This window comes from Leuresthes tenuis, unplaced genomic scaffold (genome assembly GCF_036924035.1).
Source record: "Leuresthes tenuis unplaced genomic scaffold, fLeuTen1.0.hap1 SCAF_3, whole genome shotgun sequence".
Classification (NCBI taxonomy): Eukaryota; Metazoa; Chordata; class Actinopteri; order Atheriniformes; family Atherinopsidae; genus Leuresthes; species Leuresthes tenuis.
This window is the reverse complement of record NW_027325357.1, coordinates 6,015,511-6,035,883: the sequence shown is the minus strand read 5'-3', so window position 1 is coordinate 6,035,883 and position 20,373 is coordinate 6,015,511. Positions and strand designations below refer to the sequence as shown.

The window sequence follows — 20,373 nt, the reverse complement described above, 5'->3', positions numbered from 1 at the left end:
TAGTAAAACACGATATTTTAATCGTTAATAAATGTAAACATTGAATACATCAGTAGCTAGCTCTACATGAACTATCTTCATCATCCTGTGTCAAAAAAACTGATTAATTTAATTTTATTCAAATTTAAAAATTCAAGTGAAACAAGTCAAAAAGGCCATGCAATAAAAAGAACATACTATTAAAATAGAATAAAACCTGAAACTGAGAACAGAGAATACTGGCATTCTTATGAAAAACGATTTTTCTCAAAAGAAAACGCATTGCTTACTATTTAATGTAGCTTGAAATCGAAAATTGAATTTAAAAAAATCTCTTTGTGAAATTAGAAAACCACCATAGGTTTTTACTATCGATGATGTGTGTAATGGGCTTAAAATATATTTATTGCACCGAAATAGTGTGTAGAGTGTAAACTCTAAATAATTGAAGTTTCATCTTGAAACCTTGGTTTTAGACCGTGTTTAACTATATTTGGAATTAGAAGTATTTACACCTCCAATTGCCTATAATGTGGCACTGAGTCTTATCTTATTTAGCTCTGCACTGATTATTTGTATCCATTATCTTTAAGTGAACATTTATATCGAGCCTTTTTCCATTGAATCCTCTAATTGTAGATTTTTTGTATGTATGTGGGAACCTTTGTTGGCTCTTTCTTGTTTCCGTCGGTAGGAAGTGCGGTGGGACTCGGTGGAAGCGGCTTCTGTACTTGTTGCCACGTCGGAGTACTTAGTGAACCTGGTTTATTCATTTTAAAGACAACAGGGGACACTTTTCTGGAGTGCTTCACCTTAAACTGCAACCATGGTGAGTCCAATCATTTTAACTTCACCCGTGTGTCGACCTGTTGGAGAACGTTTGTGATGATTAACAGTTACTGTTAGCTGCTGACGTGCCCAGGTAGTTAGCATCTGGTTAGCAGAGTGGCTAATCTCTCAAGATACACTGCTCATCTTTAGTTATGCTTAATGTTGTTTATTCGTTTGTGGATTATAGGTTTCTGTTATTAACACAGTGGACACCTCCCACGAAGACATGATCGTAAGTATTTCAGTTTTTATTTTTAAGCTTTGCTAACGTTAGAAGTCAGTGGACAGGCTAACTTGTATGAAAGGTCGCTCTTATACCACATTACCACAAATATATATATATATATTGTTATGCCAAATAGCAATAATATATGTCACAGTTTCGCAGCTATAATTTGTTAAAATGACCCACAGAGATTGTAAGACATCCAGTTTGATCGTCCTGGGTTTTGTGCTTCTACTATCTTAATGTGTTTGTATCTGTAAAACTGGCTTTAAAATAGGATTGCAACCTTGGAAAATCTGGTAGATGTATAATATTAAATGGTATTTACTAGGATGAGTTATTTAAAGATCATTAATGCAGTTTAGTTTGTGTCTTTTCTTCTATTTCTGATCAAGTATCATGTGGTGTCTGTGTCACTTACAATGTCGGGAACAGTCAACCATACATGCACAAAATGTTGGACTGTCTCTAAATTTTATCTTGAACCTCTTAGGGATTGTTTGATCGGGTATTTTTAAAAATAAGGGTTACAGTTTCACAGAATACTGTGGTATAAACACTGGTGATCATCATGAGGAATCAACGCTCCCAAAGTTTATAGCTATTCTTTCTCTACAAACTATAAAGCAAACTTGGAGAAATGGCAATTTAGACTGTTGAAAAATGTAATTAGGAAATAGCTGTGAAGAACACCTGTTCGTCTGCTAAACAGAAAAAAACAAAACCTTAATATAAGCACTATAAAAAGCGTAGCTGACATAAGGATGGTGACTCTTTGCTCTGTGTGCAGGATTAGAGGGAAAGAAGATACTAAAGTACAAACAAAATGTTATATCTGAGGTCTTTGGTCATGAACACCAAAGATATGTTTGTAGAGTAAAAGGAACATAATTTCATGAAAGATCGAAATGGACGCCAAATTTCATGAATCATTTGGAAGGTCGATCATTAAGCTGAAGCTGAATATGACTAAAACTTTTGGTTTGGTACACTTTCAAATGTTCCAGTACTTAAGGTTTAGCTGCATGTGAGAGAGACATGAAAGAAACAGAAAGAACTCTGCATTAACGTTTGACGAATCGTTTATTTTCAATGGATTGAATAAAGGAAATGTTTTAACTTCCATCCGATTTTTCTTCTGATTCAGAATTGACTGTATTTGGGCTTTTGATTGTATTTCCGTTGTAGAGATGTTCTCAAACTGCAAATATTTTTATTTCAGAGCAGGTACGTAAGGTAGAAACCAGATCAGAACAAAGGCTGCACTGCTGATGATTTTTCTGAAGGTTCAATAACAGAAAAAAAGTTGAAACATGCTTAACAAACATGTTATATTCTGTTGGGATGCCAGCAAATGTCTCATTCAGCCATCCAAAATGACACTGTCATGTAAGACCAAGTAAAGCAGGAAATTCTCATGTTTGAGAAGCTGGAAGCATCCAGTTTCTTTGCTTAAAAATGAAACATCAGTTGAATTATTGTGCACATGTTACGTTTGGATTGTTTTGCTGCTGAGGAAAGAAACTAAGGAGGATTTTATTTTGTTGCATTTGTTTCAGCACGATGCCCAGATGGATTATTACGGGACTCGACTCGCCACCTGTTCCTCTGACCGCACCGTCAAGATCTTTGATGTCAGGAATGGAGGACAGATCCTGGTGGCAGACCTCAGAGGGTAAAAGAAACTCCAAGTGTCCACAGCAGAACCAGAAAACGGAAGAAATGGTCGCTTTTTTAAGAAACATTTTGTCAACATTTTTTTCTGTTTATATTAAAGATTCTGAGTCTCAGTATTCCTGCAGCCATTAGCGGTTAAGTGGTAATAAATCTGGTTCCTGTATGTATTTTATTAGTCAGGTTTAATTCTGTAAACATACTATCACACCTAAGCTTGCTACTGTTACTGATCAAAATGTGTGTTGTGTAGTCACGAGGGCCCCGTGTGGCAGGTGGCGTGGGCCCACCCGATGTTCGGCAACATCCTGGCTTCCTGTTCCTACGACCGAAAAGTCATCATCTGGAAGGAGGAGAATGGAGCCTGGGAAAAGATGTACGAGTACACTGGACATGAGTCGTCAGGTCGGTAGTTCCTCCTCCCGTGTTGATACGCCTGTGGCTCTCTGGAGGAGAGGTGCAGGTGTTTGTGGGTCTGAGGGATTTATGATATAGATTATATTTTATAAAGCTTTAATTTAAGGCCTTTAATGAGTAAAACACTTACCAGCAGGGTGTCTTTTTTATTTGAACTTGAGGGGTTGTATTTAATTAGAGCTTAATATTATATTAAATGTTAATTCTTCATAAATAAAAACAGTTCTGTCTGTGGAAGTCCCCCCCCCCCCCCCCCTTTTTTTTTTTTCTCCATCCTTCTGGTATCTTGTCTGTCAGAGTACAAAGAATTTCTGTGTTCTTTTGAGCTCTTTTTATCTGTGTTCCTGATGGGTCATTTTAAAACTGTTGAGATGTTTGTTTCCTCCCCATCAGTCTGCTTTAGCCGTTTTCACATCGCCGGTGCTTTGTCACTGCTCTGCGTCTGATCACTCTCCTTGTTTCTGTGTCATCTACAACACCCTGTTACTGCAACTACTGATGCAGAACACATTTATTGCCATTAGTGTGGGGATCGTATCACGTTTTATCACCTGGCCCTAGATACAGGAGTCTTTCTTTCTCGTTATCTTTTTGTTTCTCTTCCTTAGAAATAGAATATTAGGAACTTTCATCATTGACCACAGCTAATGATAAAGTTATGTTTAAACTATTCATTTTGTCAGCTCTTCTCCTTGTGTGTCTGCAGTGAACTCTGTCTGCTGGGGTCCTTATGAATTCGGTCTAATCCTGGCCTGCGGCAGCTCAGATGGTGCAATTTCCCTTCTCACGTTAACTGGAGATCAGCAGTGGGATGTCAAAAAGATCAGCAACGCGCACACAGTGAGTCAGACCCACGGCTGTCAGCAGTGCAGAGATGAATGCTTTACTTAGTTTACTCATTTGTTTCACGCTGTTCTGTTTGTTTTGAGGGTGAAGTGTGTATTTAAAGTAGTACAGTGAGCTGTATTTTTGCTGCAGATTGGGTGTAATGCTGTCAGCTGGGCTCCGGCTGTAGTTCCAGGCAGCTTGATTGATCAGCCATCAGGACAGAAACCAAACTACGTAAAACGCTTTGTCTCAGGAGGCTGCGACAACCTGGTGAAGCTCTGGAAGTAAGTCATTGTTGAGCTGAGTTTCTACAGCGCTGTTTGTGTACTGTTAGGTTTCTGAAGTCAGAGTAAAGATCACATGGTTTGTTTAAGCAGTGATTGAAAAATAGATAAAGGTACTTTCTGACTAAAGGTTCCAAAAACCTTTTCCAGGCACATTGTGCCTCAGACTTAATGATCAGGATGTAAAATCTCTCGAGTTGCTCCAACCTGATTAGTAACAGCCAGAAACTACAACCAGTCAGTGACATACTGCCCCTCCCAAGAATTTCTGAACATTTAGTTAATGATGTCTGTCAGCAGGTAGTATTTTATCCCCTTTTTAAAGGGTAAACTGCCACAGTGAAATCTGATCTGCACACGTCTTCTTTGGTATACCTGAGTGCATCAGAACATTTCTAAAGGTCACTGGTCTTGATAGTGAGTTTCAGAGTTTTCAGGGTAGTTTAGTTGGAGCAAGACGATAGCAGAAACTTTTCCACACCATACTGTTGCCATGGCAACATGTAGCAGCACTTTTTCTGGGGGACAAAAATTTAAGATGGAATTTCTTATAAAAATGGAAATGTTAGAAGTCTAATAACTTAACTTAGGTTGACTTAACTGTGAACATGTAAAGGTTCGTGTAGCTTATGGTTTACGACCCGACTGTCATTGATTGTGACTTCCTGCCAACAGAGAGGAAGACGGTCAGTGGAAGGAGGATCAGAAGCTGGAGGCTCACAGCGACTGGGTGAGAGATGTCGGCTGGGCTCCCTCGATTGGTCTTCCCACCAGCACCATTGCCAGCTGCTCCCAGGTGAGATTTGATGGACTTACAAGGGTAACTTTTACAGTTTTACACCTAGTCTGGACCTTTTGTAACACCCAAAATGTTTTCCAACAATCACTCTTCTTCTCAAGTGTTGGAAAACTCGGCAGTTATTTTCACTCCTTTTGAGTTCTTCTTTTGTACCACCAGGTGGAGCCAGAGACGCTACCAGCGTGGTCATGTGTCATTTACTTTATTGGTGGTAAAAAAAAATTAAAAAAGCGAACATCCCATTCTCATAGACGGGCAGTATTAAGCTTCAACTCTTGGTAAAATCTAATGTAAATAAGTCATATTGGTAGTTTCTTAAAAATGTGAACAGATAGATTTGTGCACGTTTGTGTCCAGTGTTCATATTTTTCATGTTCTTTTTAAATGAAGTACTTAAAGGGAGCACGGCTCTCTGTCACAGCATTGAACAACGTTCTTGTCGACACTTATTTTCACACCAGAGACACACACAGACACGCACGTGTGAACGACCACAAATAAACTAATGCGACTACATCAGCAAGGACACGGCAGAAACTGACTAAAAGTGGTGTTGAACAAAAATAAAAAGCTCTCAGAAGAGAACTCTAAAGGAATCTGAAGCATTAGATGGACAACAGCACAGCAGAAAGCCACAGAACACCTGTAATATCATTTGAACTTCTGTTCTGGCCTTTGCTCAGACAGCCGTGCTGCACACACTCTATATGTAAGTGTTAACTAAGTTGAGCTCCACAGTTTATGATCATTTAGTTAAATTACTGTTTGATCTGATATGTCATGGGCAGAATTTCTGTGGTAAGAATAGTGTGATGAAGGCGACTTCTATGGGAAAAGCTGCATTAATCCACTCAGACCTGCAGCGCCTCCACATAATGGACCCGTTTCTCTGTTAAACTCTGATCAAATGTAGTCAGCGATGCACTTCTGATGAATAATGAGATGGATGAATGCGGAGATGTGTGTGCAGCTGCTGCACTGGCTGTGGTGCCCAGGTCCTTCTGAAAATCTGAGAAATTAACTGTTTCCTTTTGGGTTGTGAACTTTGAACAAGAACTATGAGTATCTTTAAAATACTCACTTACAGTTTGAGTAAAGAATCAAATTGAAAGCATTCTGACCTGCTGATGAATAAACTTTCTGTGCACTTTTTTCCAGGATGGACGTGTGTTCATCTGGACATGCGACGATCCTGCAGGCAACACCTGGACAACCAAACTGCTCCACAAGTTCAATGATGTTGTTTGGCACGTCAGCTGGTCCATCACTGGGAATATACTGGCTGTTTCAGGAGGAGACAACAAGGTAAAACTTCTACATATTCGTTCTGATATAGTTGGTTTCATGGAAATACTGTAAAGCAGTATAAGATGTGCAGGTGTAACTTTCTTCATTTTTCTTTACTTGAAGGTGACGCTGTGGAAGGAGTCGATGGACGGTCAGTGGGCGTGTATCAGTGATGTCAGCAAAGGCCAGGGCGCCGTCTCCACCATCACAGATACACAGCAGAATGAGCAGTGACACACGAACACACCCTGAACTGCAGCCACTGACCCTACAAGGATGAGCCCAACCTTTAAGGATTTGTGAGACATGAAGAACATTTGGGACTGACAATTTAAAAAAAAAAGAAATGATAAATAAATGTTGCTCACAGGGACTGAGCGACGTCTGTAATCCATTTTTCAGTGTTTCATGCCCGTTTAAGCCCCTACAATACCAGGATAAATGCTTCAACATTCAACAGTTAATGTTAAATCAGATGCACTCCACCGTCCTCTGAATGCTGGTCCAGATGAAACTTATTACACATCCACACACCTGCTCCTCCTTCCCATGGTGCTCTGCTCTTGAAACATTCCACCTCCACCAGCGGAGAACAAAACCCAATATCCTCCAAATAATCCATCCGTCAGCTTTTAACACCAAGCTTATATTGAGCTGGAAAAGGTTGTTTTCTCTACATTTGATGTATTTCTCGCAGGTTCACATTGACATTAACATCTCGGGCTGTCCTTCATGAGTGACACAAATCAAAGGAAATTCTATTTAACTGCTTGGTTTGGACTTAATGAATGAATGAATGAATGATTTATTTGGGTCTCACTCTTCAACATTTGTATTTAGAACCTGCCTTAATCGGTTTCGGTGGCAGCAGGAACTCTGACTGAGTTTTACCTTCCAGGTGTAAGATCAGAAACCATGGATGTTTTTCATATTTGATGTAATTAAATATCTGTTAATGTTTAAAAGAAAAACCTGTGTTCTTTGTCTTTTTTTTTTTTTTTACTCCTGCGGACATGTTTATCATTCATATAGTGTTAATAATAACGACAATAATGAGAAGATTATGTAGAATTTAACATTATTCCTTTTAGTTTTCTCATCATTTACATGAAGGCCTTTTATTTCTGGTTGGATTTTAAACAGGCAGTACAACCAAAAGACAAAATGAATGAGGAAGTTTGTCTCATACTGACTGTAACATTTTTGTTTATCTTTTAAGTCTAAATGGGTGTGAAAGTGAAAGAATTGAAATGTTTGTTTCAATTTAAGTGCTGCTTGAGCAGCTCTTCAGTTTGCCAGACCAGGAAATGCAAAGAATTATTGTTTATTATTAAACTGACAAAATAAATTATATATGAGTCATAAAACAGCATTAAAAGTATAATATCTTAGACATTTTAAAGGTGGAGAATACATAATAAGTCTTCCTTTTTTAAATATTTCTTAAGTTTTGAATATGTGAGCAATGGCATCTTGTACCTCTTGGAAAATTAGCATTTACAGTAAATTACACACAAACCATGTGTGATATGCAAACAAACCCCCCATATTAAAAGGTGATGATGAAGCCTTTTGATACAGAATGTGTCAGATGTCATTTAAAAGAGGCCTCAGCTTTGACTACTTTGTCTTAGTTCCGGGTCTGAGGTGTTGATGAGATGTTCAGGGAGCAGTTGTTTCTGAAAGGACATAATCTGAAAGTGCTGCAGAGAGGCTTATTATTGAAGAAGTTCTTCTACTTTTATGCCTGCACTCTATTTCTACGCCGTCAACTCTGACAGAGCCTGACTAGTGCTTTTCCTTCTACGTAGCTTATTGTTAGCTTTGATGCGAGCTACATTGTTATATCCTCATATGTATGTCCCTTTGCATGAAAGCGTCTGCTAAATGCACAAACATAAGTTATTTATTTCAACATCATGATTATAATAGCATTTCCATCCCACTGAATACACTATTTCCTCATAAAGTGTCCACAGCAGGCAGACTACCCTCTGCTTGATGCCTCTTTACTGGATTGAAGTTTGTGGTTAATGATACAGGGCATGACACTAAAAAATAATAATCAACCTCTTCCTGAATTATGCTTTCAAGTGCAGTTTAAGATGTCAGTAGCAGCTTTCACTTCCTCTTCTTCTGCTGTCTCATTCTTTTCATTTAGCCAGACCACATGTCACTGTCAGAAGAACCTTTATTCCTGCAGGGAAATTATGTACGTTTCTTGAGTTATTTTATGTCTTTTGCTGTTTTCCCACCACAGGCCAACACTTAGAAAATAGCATTGGCTAAGACAGACTCATAAGATTTTAAAAAATGACCATAAGGACGCTCTGGACACTGAGCGTAGGCGGATCCAGAGGTGGAGTCAGGCATGCCCTGACAGAATCCGACTGACCCTGAAGTACCCCTGTCCAGTCACCGGTAGCTTGACTCTTTATAGATGAGTAAAAACACTTAGTAAACTTAAACACTTATTACGATTATAATGACGTTGTCTTTATATGTTTTGGGACATAAGATATTCAAAGAGAAAGAGTGTAGTTGCATCAAAGAGACATGTTTGCAGCAATTTTGAGCGAAGGCAGCATGATGGTGTGCTCCATTTCAACTAAGAAGGTTAAATTTCTGAGGTTCCCAGCCAGAAAAAGGATTTTTGAAGTGTACAAAGTGCTTTAACAAAAAGAAACGTGCATAGATGTTGGACATATACATGGCTCTGCCTCCTATAATGCTCCTGATGCTCTTAGATGGATGTACACATACTGAGGTTTATAGTTAAAGCAGTCCTTGATACAAAAGGGTTATAAGACGACATGGCAGTCATGCTTTTCCTCAGCAACCAACAATGAGCGTAATTCCGACAGATCCTTCTGCTCTGTCCAGGTTAGCGAAACCGCAGGGGTGCAATGAAGGAGCGACTGGTGACCAGGAGGATCCAGGACCAGTCAAAGGTTATTAGATGTGTGAGGGTAATACCACCCTAGAGGCACTTTCTGCAGTGGGACTGATGGTTTTTGGTACAGAAACTAGAGAGGAAGTCTTCTATAACATGTCTCTTCATGTTGAACCTACAGAAGGAACAGTTCAGCTCACTGCTTCTGTCACTGTTACCATGGACTGGTCGAGGATCGTCCTCGTCTCGAGGCGTTCTTGGTGTTCTGCTACAGCCTTGGCTCCAGCTTCCTCCTTTCCCTCTCTGATAGTCTGTGGATCTTCTTTTATGCCTCCTTGTACCTTCTTTCCATTCAGAAGTGCTCTGATGTCTCTGGTGATCCAGATTTAGTTGGGGAAGCAATTTTGACTGAAGAGGAGGGGATAAACGCATCAGCTGTACTGTACTTACAGGCAGGAAATGCTTGCTTGCTGATAATACAGACTGCTGGGTGTGTTAGTTTTCAGTGTGCGCTCTTGTGGTCAGCCGAGACACTTCCTCTGGTTTTCCTTCAGTCTCTTTACTGTCACATTAGTCTAGTCGTTGCATCGTTTTGACATTGTTTATTTCAACTACGCAGGTGAGTATTTTACATCTACACTTTAAGTAAAAAATGTTCTGAATCAATTTAACACAAACAGCTGGAACTTTTGTTGTTGATTTGTATTGTTGCTTTTAAGCTTTCATAGAGAGCTTTAGATCACAATGCTGAAATAACATTTGAATGGGTTTGGGGGTGCAGTGGGGGACAACAAGCCACTTAAGACATAAGTCTTGACTTAATTCAGTATTTATTTTAATGCTTTTAATCCACCAGACTGAAGAAGGGAAAAAACTACCTCCGTTACAGATAGAGCACTTTCATGCAAAACACGTCTGGCAGTTTAACTGCTGGAATACATTGAATTATCTCCTGCCATATCTTAGTTTTTAATGTATAACAGCTCATGTAATCATTACCAATGGCCAACGCTGAAGAAGAGGCAAGAATTAATCTGTGTATCTCTGTGAAAACACATTACAGAACTGAACCCTAAAAGTGAGATTATATTCAAAAGAACAAGATTTATTTTTTTTTCTAAAAAGCAAAGATAAGAACTTTTCATTTCTTTATCTTTTGTTCTTGTAGTCGGACTTTCCCGCCTAAATTTCAATTAATTCATTTTGATTGTGTGAGCTGAACAAAGAGCGGAAACACACTTGACCAACCGCAGTTTCCTCAGTGGTCTTTTCCAGTTTCTGTTTCACCACATGTCACCCGCCTCAGTTTTTTCTTTTCCCCTCTTCTCTCTACACTCTTGATTTCTTCCAGTGTGGTTTGATCTACACTATGGACGACACATCATTAATATTCACAATGTTTTTTTCTTTAATGAAGTCACAATGAAAGTAGCGGCCTTCAACGTGAAGAACCTGGGACTGAAAAAAGTCAAAAGCAAGACTGTCGTCAAACACCTTATCAAGGTAAGGATGTCTTTTATTTACACACAGAGCAGTCATTTGAATTTGAAGGGAATAGGGTGAGATATGCCTGTGGGTAAGTGGACCCACCCCTTGTATCTTGGCAACCATGCACTTTTTATTGTCATGTGACCATCAATAATATCTAGCAGAAATGATTGGTAAAACAGTTTATGTCCTGACGAAGTTCAATCTTGGCTGGTTGTCAAGCTGTGGCAGTTAGTTTGTTTCTAACTTATTAAAAAAAAAAAGAGAGAGGTATTTAAAAATATATTTTACTCCATTCATAGTTTTCAGTCCCACTGAGTGGATCCTGCAGCACGCTCATGGTCACAGCTGGCGCCTTTTCCTCTAACCTGTCCACCTCAAACTGTCATGTACCTCCAGTCCCCACCAGCCCCCCCTTGTGGTTAAACTTTACAATCACAGCTTATGTCTCAGGTCCAAATCATTTCCGCTATTAACCGTCATTGATTTAGATTTAAGTTTTGCTGGGAACACGATCAAAATCCCCTCTTCTTCATGTACTTAGAGCAGCTTAATATACCCACTGTGCAATTACTTCAACCGACTCATTACACATTTACAAGCTGTGATACTTTACTGAGGGGGTGTTACTATCAAGCGCTTTTCATTTTTTGTTATTTTGAGAGAGTGATAGATGCAAATAAAATAAATAATCTCTAAAAACACCAACTAAATTTGTTATCTTTAACTGTAAAGATAGCAAAGACAATAGATGGGTCGTCTTTCTTCTCACACAGGAACTCGAACAAACACAAACCTGTGCATGCAGTGATAAATGATTATTTTCATGTTATAACTAAAAATGTAAAGCATGCTTTTTCCTAAAGATAAGCGATAAAGCTGTCCGTTGATGGGGTATCAGAGCCAGCTTGACAAACAAACAAAAGTGTGTGGCTGAAGAACAAGGCATTTGGGAGCCGATTGTCTGGTCTCAGACCAGTTTATACACAAGCAGAGACAGAGGTGAGGCCCACTCAACGGGTGGGCGTGAAAATTTTCAGAACATGCCACAAACAGGCATGAAGGGATAAACGGTACCCACGATCGCCTTAAAGGGCGAAGTCTATATGAAACAGAACACTGCTGAGGGCAGTTCTGAAAACTTAACTCTCACACAGCCGCCTCCAAAGCACAGCAGCTTTTCCACATTCGGCTCATGATACTCCTTTAATGAAGAAAAACATAATGGGAGGGTTTTGCCAGTCTGGGTGTGGAATACAGACACCACCAAGCATACAACTGGCCTCTTTCAAAACGTTTTTATTCAATTTCCTTCAACTCTTTTGCACAATTTGTCTTAATATGCTTAGTATACTTATATATTTATAACAAGCTGAAAATAAATGTGAAAATGTAAATGTTAATTTTTCCAATACTATGGTGATCTTGCATATTTTTTTTTAATCCAGAACTCTTAAAGTTTGCTTTTTTGGAGACACAGAAGGTCTGTTACAACAAAAGATTGTTCCCCTGCCCTGAACACGTAATATTATATAAGATATTTGAATGGATTATAGACTTAATGGAAATCTCTGCTACAGTGAGAGAAAGGCAGAGTGTGCTATGTGTAATGTTTTCCATCTTAAGATGTTCAGGTTTTGATTCAGTATCAGGCCAAAATGTTTTAAAATCATTCATCATATCAATGCTCTCACCTTTGATAGGCATAGAAAATGCTGTTCTGTTCTCTCAGATCATCTCTCAGTACAGTGTGGTGGTGATACTGGAGGTAATGGATAAAAGCAGCACAGCCATTAAGCTGTTACTGGAAAAACTCAACGAAGCTCAGTGAGTATAAGGGGTAAAATGTTTGGTATTTAAGTTTATCTGCACATGCAATTTATGGGCAACAAGAATATGAAAGTAGATGACGGTGTGGTGAATCCAAACAGTGCTGCTTGGAGGATGACTTTTGATGGGGTTAAACCAGGCATCCACAGATACAGCACCTCAGCCTAATGTTGGTAATGGCCAGTATTCAACTATTGACAGTTATCAGCCTATCTGCAAAAAGGATATCATAAACCAATGGCAGTAGCCTATATTTATCTGATGTTCCATTGACTTTACCCTGAAAGTGATGTTTGCCTGCAGCAAACATCCAAAGGGTAACAGCCTCATTCCATATTTTTCACAGGGACATTCTTGTTGGCCAGTCCAGTACAGAAAAGTCACTGAGTGGGTGATAGTTTAACAGGCTAAAAGGGCTTTTGAAGCTGGTGTTTTTCACCCAAAGGATTTTTCTCATACAGATGTTTGGAACAAAGGTTGGTTAACACATTTGTTTGACAGAATTTATGCTCATTCCAAGATGGTGTAATGAAGGGCTGGAATATATCAAAGGATGATAAAAAAAAAAAAATGGCTAAACAATTGATATCGATTCACTGTGAGGTGGAGATAATGCCTGTAGCTCAAATGAGTGTTCTGACCCATACAAATGTCGGGTTACCTAATCATATCTCCTTTTGTTTATTTTGTCAACAACAACAGACAGCATCAGTATGACATGATCGCCAGCGGCGAGCTTGGACGAGACACCTACAAAGAGAAATATGTCTGCTTCTACAGGTAGGAGTAGATTCACTGTGAGCATCACATAAAGGAGTAGTTCACTCTAACAACAACCAACATAAGCTTAAATCACGATCACAGATGTGTAGGGATTAAACATCTGAAATTTGGAGAACAGAATCTAAGTGGAGTGATGTCAGTGCACCGATCTTACAGCATTCATAGACCCCCTTCTGCCTCACTATTTGTGTGTCTCAGGGAGAATGAGGTGATGCTAGAAGAACACATGCAGTATGAAGATAATCAAGCTGGGGATGAGGATGCCTTCGCCAGAGAGCCCTTCATCCTGCGCTTTCACTGTCCTACCACAGGTTTGTTGATGTTCATCATACATTTCAGTGATTCCACAAAAAAAAAAAGTTTGAATCCCACTATGTATGCAAAGGCTCCCTTATCCAAACTTCTGTTAATGAAGCAAAGTGAGTATATGACCTGTGCTTCAAAAGGCATAAAGTCAGAGATGAGTCTTTAGAAATAAAACAACTAAACTAAACAATAAAGAAACGGTCCTGAAGCAAACTTTTTAAAGGTGCTTGTTTTTGGTAACCTTCCTTTTAGTCAGTTTCACAGGTTGTAAATGCTTTTGTATTTCCAGCAAAGAGTCTTTCAGTTCTTGTTTAGGGGATTTTCATCCATGCTCCCCTGAAAAAAGTGTGTGAAGTTGGATTAATTACACTGTACAGGGATGAAATATGACATAATCTCTGTTTTCTGTGTTTTTACACTGTAAAAGTTGTGAAAGACCTGGTCCTGATTCCAGTCCACATCAAGCCAAAGGACGCAGTGAAGGAGCTGGATGAGATTTACGATGTGGTCAAACATGTCATAGAGGAATGGGAAACTGATGTAAGTTTCATAGTTTTTGTGTTACCTCAAATTATGTTCAAAGACTATGTGAACTCAAGTGAGAGCAGCTGCATGTCAAGCGTAAAATGGCCTCCATCAAGAGACTGTGCTCAACACGTTTCAAGGCAGCAGCAGATACAAAATACAGTCACAAACTTGCACAGTTAAAACACAAGCAAAATACAGATTAAAAGAAAAACAGATTGAATTTACAAGCAGAGTACGAAAAACAAGTGCATGCAGTGGAGTTGGCCTCAAGAACTCTCAGTTTGAATTTAAAAAAAGCTCAATGAAACTAGTTCAGTTAGTTTCCAGTCTGTCTGCAACATATCACATGTAAAAGGTGCACAGTGGACAAAAGCACTTTAATTTTAAACTAAAGCTAATTTCCATAAGGAGGCTACACATTTCTAAGAGCCTCTGCTACAAAATCAGCAGCAAAAGTGAGGATCTATTACATTAGGTCCAGAAGATTTTCTATAATCTAAAGCTTTAAGGGTGTGACGAACGTGGTGCAAAGGGAGGCCCAGATGCAGACTTCAAAGTAAACTTAATTTATTAACAAAACACGGAACAAACGGTGCAGCTGAGTCGGATATCAAAAATACTAAGCTGACAAGACGTGACTTGGATAAATAGACAAGACTATGAACAAACATGAGGCAGTAACCTGACCTGACGAGAGGTGGTATGAGAGGTAAAGGTGAGGAATCTGCCATGACATGAGGGAACCTGGAAACTATACTGTGGGGACGTGATTAGTGACGAGGTGCAGCTGTGGAACAGAAACAGGTGACATGAGAGAAACTTAACGTGACTGGGGAAAAAACATGACAAGAAATAAACCAAGAAACCTGAAAACAAGACAAAACAAGACAAAACATAATCAAAACGTGACAAAGGGCTTTATTTCCCAGAGACTGCTCCCAAAAAGTCAAACAAAGAGCCAGAAGATATTAAAACGTACCTTTATTGTTATATCATAAACAGGAACAGAATCGTTTAAGACATAGGTAGGTAGAACTTGAGAGTTTTTGCTCATATAGAATTGATAACTTTAAAAAAATTCTGTGGATTGTTTAGGTTCTCAGTGGTGTGACAGACAAATAATATTCAGGTTCAGCTTTCTTAATAAAAGAAGATCATTTGTCAGCGATAGAGCTTGTTTTCCTTTCCTTAGCTTGAATAGTATCTGCCAACTCTGGGGAGAACCAGGGGCTGTCTCAACCCTTTACCCTGCATCTCCTTAATGGGGCATGTGTATTTACAATTTGCATAAAACATTCTCTTAAAGGGGAACTCCGGTATTTTTAAATCTAGACCTTATTTCTGGCATAAAATACTCAAATACTCGAGAACAGTGTGGTGAAAGTCAGCGTCCTTCGGAAGATATGTAGATTACTCGAGATCTGTGTACATCCATACAACGGGAGAGAACAGGGCATTGACAATACAGCCTCTAAATAAGGCATTATCTGTCTTAGCTGCTGTGTTGTTCCCCTTTAAGAAAGCCATCTCTACATCAGGGATCAGTCCTATTTTCTTCCAATCAGTGTCAGACAAATCGTGATGATAGGCTTGTTCTTCAAAGTGTTTAAGATTCCTCTTGTAAATAATACAAGATTTAAATTTGGGCCAGAAAACAGTGGTCATTGCAGAAGACACCCAGAGATGAGAATTTATGCGGAAACGTTAGTCAAAATCAGATCAATCAAGGTGGACTTTTTGGGGCTTTTAAGATTTGGCCAAGTGGGTAAATTGACCAACTGGGTGAGATCAATGGAATCAAAGGCCGATTTAAAATCATCTGAAGCTGCTTTAAGTCAGTCCCAATTCAAATCACCAGCTAACGCCATGATTCAGGACAAGACTGGACAAAACATGCTTTTTAAGATTGTAATGTTTCCTTGGAGGCAGATGGAGGCCTGTAAATTCCAGTTGTTTACAGATTTAGACAGAACTATCAAGGCATAAAGTTCTGCAAGTTCTGTGAAGAGGATTTGCATTTTCTGATAACTTAGTTTGTGATATTTAAAGGTAACTACAACCGGAATAGCTTCAAATTCTACGCACGACTTTCTTGACCAACAATAGATTTTTTTACTTGCCAAAGGTGCTTATTAATGCAGCAATTGAGTCAAACACATGGTTTTGTTTCATCCCACTTTTTTTCATCTTAGGCAGGTCTCTCCGCCTTGATAAGGCATATATAAATATATGTATATATATCTATATATGCTGTTATATTCATTATAAAACATGGCCTGACAAGGGCATAGATCTTTAGCTTCTTACTAAGATCAGACTTTTTGTATCGTCATGTAAATACAGGGAAATACACTAGATTTTTCCTCCACATTTAAAACATCCAGCACCTGTTGAACCTGTCGCACACTCATAGAGACAGATGTCATAAACTGGAGCAGTGGGCAGCCATTCACAGCACCTGGGGAGCATGGGGGTACGGTGCCTTGCTCAAGGGCACCTCGGCTGTGGCAAGGAGGTGGACTGCCACCCTCTATCTGTCACTTAACCAATGTTTGAGTGGCGAGAGTGGGAATCAAAGCACCAACCTTCCGGTTATTGGACGACCCGCTCTAACCACTGAGCCACAGACGCCCCTAGTCATTTCTATTAAAGAGCTATGACTGCTTTAACTTGACACATTACAGTTGAGCTTGTAGAAGTTGTGGTGATTATCACATTTATGTTCTTTTCTACAAATGAGTAGTTACCGTTTATGTTATTTCTTTGGCAGAACATTATGATTTTGGGGGACTTTAATGCAGGTGGACGTTATCTCTCCAAGAAGAAGAGGAAAAGTATCCGCATCTTCAATGATGATCGCTTCCATTGGCTAATAGGCGATGATGTCGACACCACAGCAAGCAACTATAATGATAACACCTATGACAGGTGATGCAGATGTAAAAATGAAACTGAATTTTTGCACTTTTTTCCTCTCTACCTCACCGTCAGGTTTGACTTGCTTTGTAGCAATAAACACTATACCGCCAAAAGTATTCGCTCATCTGCCTTTACATGCCTATGAACCGAAGTGACATCCCATTCTTAATCCATAGGGTTTATTATGACATCGGTCCACCCTTTGCAGCTATAACAGCTTCAATTCTTGTCCACAAGGTTTAGGAGTGTGTTTTAGGGAATATTTGACCATTCTTCCAGAAGCGCATTTGTGAGGTCAGACACTGAGGTCAGACAGAAGGCCTGGCTCTCAGTCTCTGCTCTAATTCATCCCAAAAGTGTTCTATCGGGTTGAGGTCAGGACTTTGTGCAGTCAGGTTCTTCCACACCAAACTGGGTCATCCATATCTTTATGGACCTTGCTTTGTCATGTTGGAACAGAAAGGGGCCATCCCCAAACTGTTTCCACAAAGTTGGGAGCATGAAATCGTCTAAAATCTCTTGATATGCTGAAGCATTCAGAGTTCCTTTCACTGGAACTAAGGGGCCAAGCCCAGCTCCTGAAAAACAGCCCCACACCATAATCCCCCCTCCACCAAATTTTACACTCGGCACAATGCAGCCAGACAAGTACCATTCTCCTAGCAACCGCCAACCCCAGATGGAGAAGTGTGATTTGTCACTCCAGAGAACGCGTCTCCACTGCTCTAGAGTCCAGTAGCGGCGTGCTTTAGAGCCCTGCATCTCACGCTTTGCATTGCATTTGGTAATGTATGGCTTGGATGCAGCTGCTCGGCCATGGAAACCCATTCCATGAATCTCTCTACACACTTTTCTTGAGCTAATCTGAAGGCCTTTCAGATGCCTTTTAACAGGCTGTTTCAACATTAATTGAGTTCAACTCTCCAGCACAACAGAAGAAGAGGAATAAAAATTGGACCAACATCTGTATGACACACTAATCATTTGGTTAATAAGCAGCTTATTCCACATGTATGTTTACACATTATGCCACTCACTTGCAAGTGCTCACAAAAGGTTTGTAACATCACTGTATTAAAGCCTGTGATACATCTTCTGCAAACAGGATCGTGGTATATGGAGAGGACATGCTGAATGCCATCGTCCGCCGCTCTGCCAAGTCTTTCAACTTCCAGAAAGGCTTAAGGCTGACCGATGAACAAGTGAGAATTACTGCTGTTTGCTTTGATTTCCACACCTACAAACATCTTGTTGCCAAGAATCTGAAATGATTGAAAGTCTGCAGCATTTTACAGGACAGCCAGTGTTGAGATTCATCATGTGATTTTCCTTTGCCTTCTAAGGCTCTCAGCATCAGTGACCATTACCCTGTGGAGGTGGAGCTGAAGGCAGACATACCAAAAAAAAAAAGGCAGACATCTAAGACCCGAACAAACGGTATCTTTAATTCTATTCACCCAAGTGATTCTCATTATACTTTGGAGTGTGACTGCTGCATGCATTTCAGTCAGCTGAAAGTTGTATTTAGCAGAACAGCTCAGCCAGCTCCTCCAGGTGCATTTGTGGGAAGCCTGAGGTGGAGAGAGCAGCAGATACAGAACAGAGCTGACATCACTTACAACAGACACGAAATTTGTGCAGTAACGAGGAAGAGCTGGGGTGGAGGAGGGTTGCAAACTGGTTTACAGAGCAGTCAGCAAGGATAGGCAGGATAAAGCAGACTGAATAGTGCCTGCTGTTTGAAATTTGCAGATTAAATGCTTAGAAATCACCTGAGCTGTCAGCTGACTTACTGGGATAGGGGCCTCAACTTCATTTTGTAGCCTTCCTCATCCAACTTTATCCTTAAGATAGAATTTGACCCAATTCATTCAGATTTTGACTATCCATCGATTTTAGCTATCCATTCGATTTATCTGAATCAAACTGATGCACTTCAATTCATAATTGTACTGCACATTTTGCTACCAAATATGCACAAAACCGTTTGATTCTGTGCTAAGTGGATGTTTCATTCTTCTCTCTGTTAACCAACAGGACCTAAGAAGTACAGGCTAGAAGGATCACAGAAGGCGAATGGGGCAGCAAAAAGGAAGCAAGGACCACATGCTGCATCCAAGATACCAACAAAGAGGATACATTAGTACAAACAAAGAATTGATCAGGTCTTGCACTGGAAAGTGATTTCATAAAGGAGTAACGGTCCAACATTAATTCTAATATTTCATTATCAGGTCAGTGATGCCCTTGGAGAAAAAGACAACATTCATTCATTCAAGTATACTCAAATTGTCTGAAGGGATCTTTAAAAATATTTTCTATGTGCAAGTCCGCCAGAAGATGCAATATGTGAATGTACTCAAAACCGACTGAATAAAATCTTTACCAAAACTCTGTGAACTCACCCTTTACTTACCCTTTCACTGATTAACTGGGTTCACCCAGCATCACAGCTTGGACTGATTAAAATCACAGATTAAACTGAGATGTATATTATTTGGCAAATATAATTAGTTGTAGTACTATGGGAACTTTAAACCAGGGATGTCCAAAGTCAGTCCTCGAGGGCCGCTGTCCTGCAGGTTTTAGATGTTTCCCTGCTTCAGCACACCTGATATAGATTAAATGGATCTCTGAATCAGGTGTGCTGAAGCAGGGAAACATCTTAAACCTGCAGGACAGCGACCCTCGAGGAACAGATGTGGACATCCCTGGTTTAAAGTAACAAAAACCTACATTCTAAGTTGATGCTTTTGAGTTGATGATCTCTTTGTTGTAGTAAAGTTACGTAATAGCACAATAAAGATTGATTCATATGTCCAATAAAAGCCTTTTACTGTGATTTTAATGACGTAGCTTTGTTGCTTTTACAGCAACACTCTAAAGTTGCTCTTGAGTTCAGTTCCTTAATGTGGATGATTGTTTTTTTCTCATATGAAAAGTCCATCGTCTGACTTTTTTTTGTTAAACAACAGCAATGACATAATTTAACATTTAGAAAGATGTCTGAAAGCATCCACTGTTTGCTGTAGCACAACTATGTCCAGCTTTCAAAGATAAGGTGCCAACATAGAGCATATACAGAAGCATATTCATTACACATGACTGAGATTAAATGGATGATATCGACAGATGACAGGGAGTGAAATTTGGGCTTCTAGAAATCTTGAAATTTGTGCCTTTTTATTAAACTGAGAATTTCAATCCAAGATTTGGGAACAGGTTTCAAAATTATCAGCCATTGGATGTATGAACAGAGCTTTTAATCCCATCTTTTTACCAAGGCAACCAACAAAAGGCT

At 39.5% G+C, this 20,373-nt stretch overlaps 3 protein-coding genes across 3 annotated transcripts in view; 2 read left to right on the top strand and 1 right to left on the bottom strand.

Moving 5' to 3' along the window:
- The window catches only part of dennd6aa (DENN/MADD domain containing 6Aa), a 271,486-nt gene that overhangs the window by 209,855 nt on the left and 41,258 nt on the right, over positions 1-20,373 (bottom strand). The gene's annotated exons all lie outside the window — the stretch shown is intronic.
- On the top strand, positions 674-7,052 carry sec13 (SEC13 homolog, nuclear pore and COPII coat complex component). Its single transcript, XM_072381541.1, has 9 exons — positions 674-808; positions 998-1,042; positions 2,596-2,711; positions 2,964-3,115; positions 3,834-3,967; positions 4,106-4,239; positions 4,915-5,035; positions 6,197-6,343; positions 6,449-7,052. Exons 1-9 carry the CDS (start codon positions 806-808, stop codon positions 6,557-6,559), a joined length of 963 nt encoding a protein of 320 aa, XP_072237642.1. The 5' UTR covers positions 674-805; the 3' UTR covers positions 6,560-7,052.
- LOC140302999 (deoxyribonuclease-1-like) lies at positions 9,739-19,216 on the top strand. The gene is made up of 10 exons (XM_072381556.1): positions 9,739-9,837; positions 10,636-10,721; positions 12,439-12,533; positions 13,239-13,316; positions 13,518-13,630; positions 14,053-14,165; positions 16,924-17,081; positions 18,178-18,274; positions 18,416-18,509; positions 19,110-19,216. The coding sequence occupies exons 2-10, from the start codon at positions 10,641-10,643 to the stop codon at positions 19,214-19,216; spliced, it is 936 nt and encodes a 311-aa protein (XP_072237657.1). The 5' UTR covers positions 9,739-9,837; positions 10,636-10,640.

Bases quoted from the DNA above. Each gene is read 5' to 3' on its own strand.
- sec13 (XM_072381541.1), top strand. The intron at 2,712-2,963 runs GTAAAAGAAACT...TGTGTTGTGTAG, and splicing joins CTGGTGGCAGACCTCAGAGG to TCACGAGGGCCCCGTGTGGC. The intron at 4,240-4,914 runs GTAAGTCATTGT...TCCTGCCAACAG, and splicing joins AACCTGGTGAAGCTCTGGAA to AGAGGAAGACGGTCAGTGGA.
- LOC140302999 (XM_072381556.1), top strand. From the start codon at position 10,641: ATGAAAGTAGCGGCCTTCAACGTGAAGAACCTGGGACTGAAAAAAGTC. The intron at 13,631-14,052 runs GTTTGTTGATGT...ACACTGTAAAAG, and splicing joins CTTTCACTGTCCTACCACAG to TTGTGAAAGACCTGGTCCTG. The intron at 18,510-19,109 runs GTATCTTTAATT...GTTAACCAACAG, and splicing joins ATCTAAGACCCGAACAAACG to GACCTAAGAAGTACAGGCTA.